We start from the raw sequence: 8,627 nt of genomic DNA on the forward strand, positions 1-8,627 counted from the left end.
TACCAAAAAAACCACTCCCCACACCATTATACCATCACCACTAGCCTGTACCAGTTAAGTGTGCCTAATAAAGAGGCTGTTGAGTATATATTTGGGTATAGCAAACCTACTTACATATATAGTTCTCTCGCTGCCCTTTCATATCAGGTTGCTGAAACCAAGTAATACAGCTGGAATGTAGTAGGGGAAGCAAGGTGGCATAATGGTTTTACCCGTAGAATTGAACACAAAGGACGGGTTTGATTCTCACCTCTTCTGGTAGTACCCTTGAGCAAGGTGCTTACCTTGAATTCCTCCAACAAAAAAGTACTCAACTGCATAAATAGGTAAATCATTATAAAGAGCTTAACATTTTAACTTGCTCTGGAGAAAATTGTAAGCTAAAACATAAAAGTAAATGTAGCCACGATGTAATTGAACATAAAAATGCCCTGGTTCTGTCCATCATCCAGAACCAGGGTTTAAGCTATGACAAACCATAAACTGTGGGGACCAGCAGGTGGAATGACTGTGGAACCAATATGTAGATGAGCAACAACAGCTGGTAAGCAGTTAAACTATCCACAATAACATGTTTTAATCCATACAGTACAAAGTGGGAGAATTAGGTAAGGAGAGCTTTGAAGCAAAGTCCCACCCCTCGCCTGCCACAAGTTTCCTCTCCATTCCCAGACTCTTTCAGACCTGGATTCTGCTTCATAGACACGGAGGTTAAATATACCATAACATCACTGTTATTAACAACTTCAAACATTGTAATTCACAGCGGCTGCACCGGTACCTATTTAAACCCTGTACATAAACAGGAAGCAGCAGTCACTGTCACTCCCTATGAAAACTAATGGGCAGTACCGGAACACAGCTGAGGAAAGAGAGTAACAAGAGGAAAACAGACATGGGATGGAAAGAGAGGGTTGGGAGAGGTAAAGCATAGCACCCATTTGCACAGAAACACACATTTGAGCCAACAGCAATATACATCCCCCAGTGGTAATTGTTACCATGGTTGCTTTGTTACAAGAATAAGGCACAACACTTGCTCCCTCTGTAAACCACCTTCTCAGAAATAGTTTTTGGAAACTTGAGTATAAGTGGCAACTGGCCCTAGGGGATTCTGGGACATCTGTGCACCACAGAATCCTCACCCTGTCAGAAGAGCTCTTCCAGGTTTGGATAGGTCTGGGTTCCTGTTTCTTCTGTCACTGGGTATAGGGCAGTGTGCCCACATTGCCAAGGGTCACAACAGGCATGCAGACATTCAACCTACAGTGCGACCACAAAACCATTTCATACACATTCTTACAGATAAAGTCCCTTGTCATTCCTTTATGGTTCAAAAAGCAATATGTTGACTAGCATTATCAAATACCGTGTTTTAAATGCAAATTCTAAATGTTTATTTCTTGATTCCACCAAGGAAACTGTTTGACTGATGCATTTCTCGATCCAAAAACAAAATGTTAAATATGCTACTACAGACTGACCACAAAATAATAGACTTAAAAGACCAAGAATTCAGAAAGGATTTAGGACCAACCACACACATTTTCAGAACCGCTTGTCCCATACGGGGTTGCGGGGAACCGGAGCCTACCCAGTAACACAGGGCGTAAGGCCAGAGGGGGAGGGGACACACCCAGGACGGGACACCAGTCCATCACAAGGCACCCCAAGCGGGACTTGAACCCCAGACCCACCGGAAAGCAGGACCGTGGTCCAACCCACTGCGCCACCGCACCCCCGGATTTAGGACCAATACTTTCCTTTCCTTACCTTTAGCTGACATGTCACACAAAACCTTGCTGAGCTTTACCATGTTGTCAAAGAACTAGTTAATCAAAGCAGTACATTAATGTCGTATGACATATTATAAATAAGGCCATAGATGAAGATTCTCTGACTGACTGGGACAATGTAACATTCGTTTTTTTTCCCTGAAAAAAAAAAAAAAAAAAAAAAAAAAAAAAACGCACACTTCCCTGAATGTATTTTCCACATATGTGCATAAATAGTGATTCATTTTGTTGATTCATTTCACTGCAGAAAATATGTTTTCTAATTAGGTATTTTACACAGCTTTTTGTCAAGAGAAGCCGAGAAGTTGAGAAGTTTGCAGAAATAATCTTGTTTTTTTTTTTTCACAAGCCAAGCCAAACATTGTCCTTGATAATCTCTGGTCCAGTGGATTGTATTTAAAATATGAATCCAAAGTTTAATACACTAAAGGGGATCCATCGATCTGGCCAGAGATGCTTAAAAATTGAAACCTGTGTTCAGCACCCCTTGGGCTGACAAAGTCATTATATATAGAAATCACTACGGTTCTGTATTATTATGATTGTGAATTGTCATTGTGAATGATTAGCATGTAGTCTTGTTTACAATTCTGCCAGACCAGATATGGCGCATAAGCACAGTGCTATTAAGGGTACAGCCAGGCTTCAAAAAAACCTCCAAGTTACACTAGGAATCTGCAGCTAAAGCCCATGCCCCTCAAATACTGGACTGGTTTTAGCATATGGTTCAAAATATCATATATGAAGTTTGAGTCCACTTATCTAATCCAGGATCAGAATCTGGAAGCACAATCTAATTCTAGGTTTACATGGTAGTGGTTAAGGTTGCATCCATCTTACTTTATCTGTATAATGTCTGTCTTCCTTCAGTGATGGAGAATCTCCTGATCCATCAGTCTGAAAGATCACCAGACTGAGTGTGCGCTGGAAATTGTGACTGGCACCCGTTACAAAAAAATCTATCACAGCTGTATCCAGTAACAGATCGCTGTAGGTCAGCACGTAAGTTAATTATTTCCAACAGAATGCTTCATGTTTCATTCTTACCAGTATGTTTTCAGCATTGGTAAAACCTGGCCAACATCAAAAATCCCATCACCAAATAGCAAAAGATCAGCATCTTTGGAAGGTAGCTGACATAAAAATACACATACACTTTTTAAAAGCACATTGTCTTGGTGTTTCTGTGACTTTGTTCTCCAGAAACACTCAGATGTAGTACAGAGGAACACAGTTTTGAAACAAAGCATTAGCAATTCTCAACAAACAAAAGTATTTATGTTTGCCGACAACAATCTCATCTGAAATTTGCTTTCGAAATTGTATTGCTCTTTCTACATTGTAACCCAGACCGATAACAAGAGGAAGATGAAAGAATATGTAAAGGTGACATATAGGGTGTTTTTTAACCTCAGGGTATCAAACACACGCATGTTTGATCCAAGGAAGGAGGGCAGTCATGACAGGGAAATTGAGTGACCAAGTACTTGCAAAGCCTATCTCAGGAATGTTGTGATGGGGCTGACGAATCAAAGGAAAAATAACTTCTCCTTGGGGAATTCATCTCGGAAGCAAGAGTGAGCAGACACATTCCGAAGAGAGAACTTCTACATCCTCTGATGCCAGGTGTCTTTTATACCATTACATAGCTGCTGGTTTCATCCTCAGATATCAGCTGTTCCCAAAAATCCTTTTCGATTCCATTTTGGTCTTGAACAAATATTCGGTAGGATGTTTTAAGACAGGTCCCATGCAATTAACTAAAATAACATTAATGAATGCAGGTACGAAAAGTAAAGCATAGAGGTTCTCAGTTCTGGCTCCATTGTGGTGGAATGACCATCCCCTCTCACTCAGAACTGCAGAAACTCTGTCTACATTCAAGAAGAGTCTGAAAATTCACCTTTTCCGGACTTACTTCGCCCAAGATCTCTCTAGCTCATGTATGGTGTAAATGTTAATGCACTTTATGATTATCCCCAGATAAGCCTTTACACAGCTGGTACTCCTGCATTGTATGTGAATGTTCATGTGCCTTTAAAAAAAAATAATAATAATAATTGTAGGAAGGTTGTCAGGATTCATCTATCCTGCTTTTATGCACCTACTCGAGCAATGAACATCGGTGCATCAAGTGGAAAGTAACAAACTAGGTTTACTTAAGAATCACGTCTGCCGCTATGTCTCTTTCTCTTAATGTAATGCACAAATTGTACTTTCACTGAGATGTATGTCACTTTAGAGAAAAGCATCTGCTAAATAAAAAAATGTAAATGTAAATGAATTAATAACTCTCCAACGTCTTTGTTTCCATGTCAGGTGTTTAAGGCCTTCACTTATCTTCACTACCATCCCACGTTTATGATACCCTCGAAGGTCAAGGTAACAGGGGAGTGAGAGGTTAGCATTCTTGCTCCGAATTCAATTCAATTCAATTCAATTCAATTTATTTTTATAGAGCGCTCTTCTCACACAGTGACACAGAGTGCTTTAACACAGGCGTAAATCAAGAAAAACAAATACATCAGACACAGAAAAAAGAAGACAGTTGACTACCAACTATCATAATATAACGCTTTTATAAGGCTGTAAGTATGCCTACTGACCACGGAGGAAAGGAACAAAAACTCCCAAATGAAAATCAAGGGAGAAAAAACCTCTGGGAGTCCAAGAACGAACAGCCCCCCCAAGTAGATAAGTGGACAAAGACAAATACATTCACATCCCCTGCCCTTCCCTACCCAACTTGGCCGTCTACCAGAATCTTCTAGAAAGAATACATTAGCTTTGTCTGGACACATTTATCTGCAGATTAAGCATTGCCCGGGGACTGCACTATGTACTGGAAGAACATCGCCAATTAATGATTAACTATTACTCATATTTCTTCCTTATTAATATTTGATGAAGTCTTTTATATCTTGCATTGTGGATGGAAGACATGAGTTAATAACTTACAAACGATAACAAAAATTTTTACGGCTACAGATGGGAGAAGTTGGGGGAGGTCACAGGTCAAAAGTATATACTCAGACAATAAGGTTGTATCATGTTGCCTTGCCAACTCTCTATGTTGCTTGGGTGTTCATGTGTGTGCGAGTGAGAGGATTTGCATGACGGAGATGGAGAAACAGAGTCATTTGGACTATGCCTGTATTTGTGATTTTTGCTTCTACTAGTCTCATGAGTGGTTTGATGAAAATACACTTAAAATAAACTTGAAGTCTTAAGACATGTTTAGACCCCACACAGCAAACAGGCATTGAACAGTACAGCTGCAATGAAAGATACAGCTGCCCATTATTTGTACTATATTAATCATGCAACATGTGACCAGGGACTCACTACACACTAGTAACTGTGTAACAAAAATAAAACCTCGACTTGTTCCTGAACAGACCATATACCTGCACCAGCTGACTTGCTAAAAGAGACTTCATTTGACTTCACTTCTCTTTGTCTAGTAAGCATCACTGACATTGTTACCCTTTGTGTGTGTGTGCGTATGTGTGGATGCATTTATGGATACAGACTGACACTGGGTAACAGTGCAAGCATACGCAGATTGTAGTCATTAGAGACTAAGACCATAGTGATCCATCAAGACCCCCTCGGGAGCACATAAATGAAAACCTGCACTTGCAGTAAAACAAGCACTTCTTTACCTTCACATGATTCATTGTTGCATAGATTTCATCACTTTCAAGAAAATGACAAGCTAAATAAACAATATACACAACCTTATACTGATTTATCCATTTAGAAGACAGCAGGATATTCTACTGTTTCAATTCAGGTCAATACCAGATTCGGGGCACAGAAGCAGGAATGATATTCAAATCAGGGATCAATGAGATTGCAAGAAGACAGCACTAATTACTGCACTGCCCATTATACTCAGAAACAAACATAATACCAATAGTTGGTACAACCGTTTGTCTATCAAACACAAGACGGCTAGGCAACATCATGCCATGGTGGTATTTGGACAAGAATTGGAAAACAGTTAATGTAAATAAATATATAAAAAATTCAGCCAGAAAAAATAAATTTATTAAATCCGCACATTTTTGTATAAAAGCTCAAAACACAGTGACACTTTCCAAACTAATTTTACTAAATCACATCGTCGTGCATCATGCATTTTTGAAACTGTAAGTGGGAGAAACTTCGTTTCAATAACCCGCATTCAATTTCTGTGTGTTATCATCAGACGATAATTACACACACACCCGTCCTTCAGTGAAGCAGAACACACAACAAATAGGAGTAAAAGAAGCAAAGACCAACCTATTATGAAAGCGACGTTAGCGGATCGCTTCACACAGTGTGGATTTTTTACCTTTCGATGGTGTAAACATAGAGCAATGCTGGAGGGATGAGCGCCGACCACCCGGAGCTCACATCGTCTTAAACTCTTCGGGCTCCGGGACCCTGGAGAGAGAGGGTCGGTTGGTACTTACCAGGTATCACTGAGGGGACTATACCAAACCAACACTCGCGGGGGGAAGACCGCATTCAAACTACACACTCCTGTAACGACCTAACGAAAAGTGCTTTATCTGTAATATAAAATGTATGAAATTGGAACTGAACAGATGTCTGTGTCTTGTTATCTGTAATTTAGAAATTACTGAATGTCATTCTCATTCTCGACCTCTTCACAAGCCCCCGTCCATGTTTCAATGGTACGTCTACAGTCAGGTTCCATCAAGGGCATTTGCCGAGTAGTGTTGAAATCCAGTATGCGTTTTATCAAAACTGAGTAGATTGCCAGAGTCCCCGAGTTTTTCAACAGGTCTTTTTTATTTAACACCTTTTAATTTTGTTTTGTAATACCTGGGACAGCAGGATGCCCGGTGGTTATTGGCTTCATTTCAACTTAAATCTGAGTTGTGGGCTTGAATCCCCCCTGTGCTTCAGTGGGTACAGCAAGTGTGCCCTGCTATAATGATTGTGGTCGAGTTGGAAAACTTTGAAAAAGGAACCTGAAAAATAAAGGTTTATAATATTTTTTCTTAAAAACATACATCCACCTGAGCCAGGTTTTGTGCAAAACTGGTTGTCCGCAGCCCAGGCACTTTCACTCAGATGATGCTAGTTTTCCGAATATGTTCTGAAGATAACTAGTCCATCATCCTGAATTGCAACACACATGTAGGTCTGAATATTATTATGTAGTGATGTCAAGATGGCTTCAGTGAAGTCACTTTGTACACCTCTCGAACCTCCAGTGGTGGCTCACTGCTTGATCCAGTGGAGTGAGTCCTTGTGATCAGTCTTCGGTCCTGTGGGACACAAGAGTTTACATTAGTATGCAAATGACAGAGCTTGGTCCTGCACTCCAAGGTTTCAGGCAGTCTACATTACCATAAACTAACAAGGAATGACTGCAATGAATTGGTATGTATTGGGTCCAGGAAATGGCTGCAGTCAGTAGTGGGATCAAATAAGAGCACCTCATCTGAGAGAGAGTTTGTAGCCTATTTGTGTGTGTTATGAAAAACCAAAAAGAAGAGCACACATTTGTTCCCACAGAGGCCAACCATTATCAGCTGTTTGTTGTGTTATTTCTCAAGCTCCAGAACTTTTGGAAGTCTCAGGAGATGTATAGGATAGTTAATTAGAACAAAGACAGCAATTTTTCCCTTCATGGTCACGTTGATCTCCATGGCCTGCACCGTGCTATCTGTAATCGTTCTGCCTGAAAGGCTGCTCTAGGTTAGAAAATTAACTAGTGACAGAATCCTGTGGTTTTTAATTGAGGTTTCACTTCCCAGTTTACAGTGTATTGGTTATAACACAGGGGGGGCGCGGTGGCGCAGTGGGTTGGACCGGGTCCTGCTCTCTGGTGGGTTTGGGGTTCGAGTCCTGCTTGCGGTGCCTTGCGGCGGACTGGCGTCCCGTCCTGGGTGTGTCCCCTCCCCTTCCGGCCTTACGCCCTGTGTTGCCGGGTAGGCTCCGGCTCCCCGTGACCCCGTATGGGACAAGCGGTTCTGAAAATGTGTGTGTGTGTGTGTGGTTATAACACCAGTTTGAGTGAGGGTGGGGTGGACTGTGTGAGTCACTGTCCTCTTAGATCAAAGAATTTGAGTCCTTAGTTTCATTCTCTATGAGCATCCAGTGATTTATATTTTATGACTAAACAAGATTTGAAGTAGGGCACTGGGATGAGATTTGCATCGTGTATATGACACTGCTAGAATAGAAACACACACACTTTCTGAACCGCTTGTCCCATTCAGGGTCGCGGGGAGCCAGAACCTAACCTGGCAACACAGGGCGTAAGGGGAAGGGACACACCCAGGACAGGATGCCAGTCTGTCACAAGGCACCCCAATCGGGACTCGAACCCCAGACCCACCGGAGAGCAGGACTTGGTCCAACCCAGTACGCCACCGCGCCCCCCATCTAGAATAGAAACATTTTCATAATTTATTTTTTACTTTCATAAGGTGTGCTGCTAATTCTAAATAACTCAAACAACTCATGCATGTGCATTCACTGTGCATAAAGAGCATGAGCCAGTGACACTGGTTATGAACATTTGTTTTACTGATGCAAATTTCATAATTTTAAAGATGTTAAAACTAGTTCCACAAGAAATGGGCCAGGAAAGGGGGGCCGGCCCTCCAGGAGGGTGGAGGGGTCACATGGCCATGTTTTGCACCATACCAGCTCTCCAAGCACAAGTGGGCCAGACTGGGCCAAATAAGCCTTGTGGCTTCTTTGTGTGTCCCAGGTCCACTGACATTTAAATAATGCAACAGTTGCAAAAACTCTGGTTGTGTCATTGTGTACTATCAAAGTACTGTGCTTTCTTATTCCAAA

At 41.4% G+C, this 8,627-nt stretch overlaps 1 protein-coding gene across 3 annotated transcripts in view; it reads right to left on the bottom strand.

Annotated features, from left to right (window-relative positions):
• The window catches only part of LOC108935806 (cAMP-dependent protein kinase inhibitor beta-like), a 33,207-nt gene extending 26,988 nt beyond the window's left edge, over positions 1-6,219 (bottom strand). Inside the window, exon 1 of one of the 3 annotated variants that reach the window (XM_018754681.1) lies at positions 6,139-6,219. In XM_018754681.1, coding sequence (XP_018610197.1) covers positions 6,139-6,157 — 19 coding nt within the window. In that variant the 5' untranslated portion in view covers positions 6,158-6,219. Of the gene's footprint in view, positions 1-6,086 lie in introns of all 3 variants that reach the window. The other 2 variants (XM_018754682.1, XM_029254319.1) reach the window with 2 other exon arrangements.
• Between the last annotated feature and the right edge of the window lie 2,408 nt (positions 6,220-8,627).

The sequence above is a fragment of the Scleropages formosus genome, chromosome 8, assembly GCF_900964775.1.
Source record: "Scleropages formosus chromosome 8, fSclFor1.1, whole genome shotgun sequence".
Classification (NCBI taxonomy): Eukaryota; Metazoa; Chordata; class Actinopteri; order Osteoglossiformes; family Osteoglossidae; genus Scleropages; species Scleropages formosus.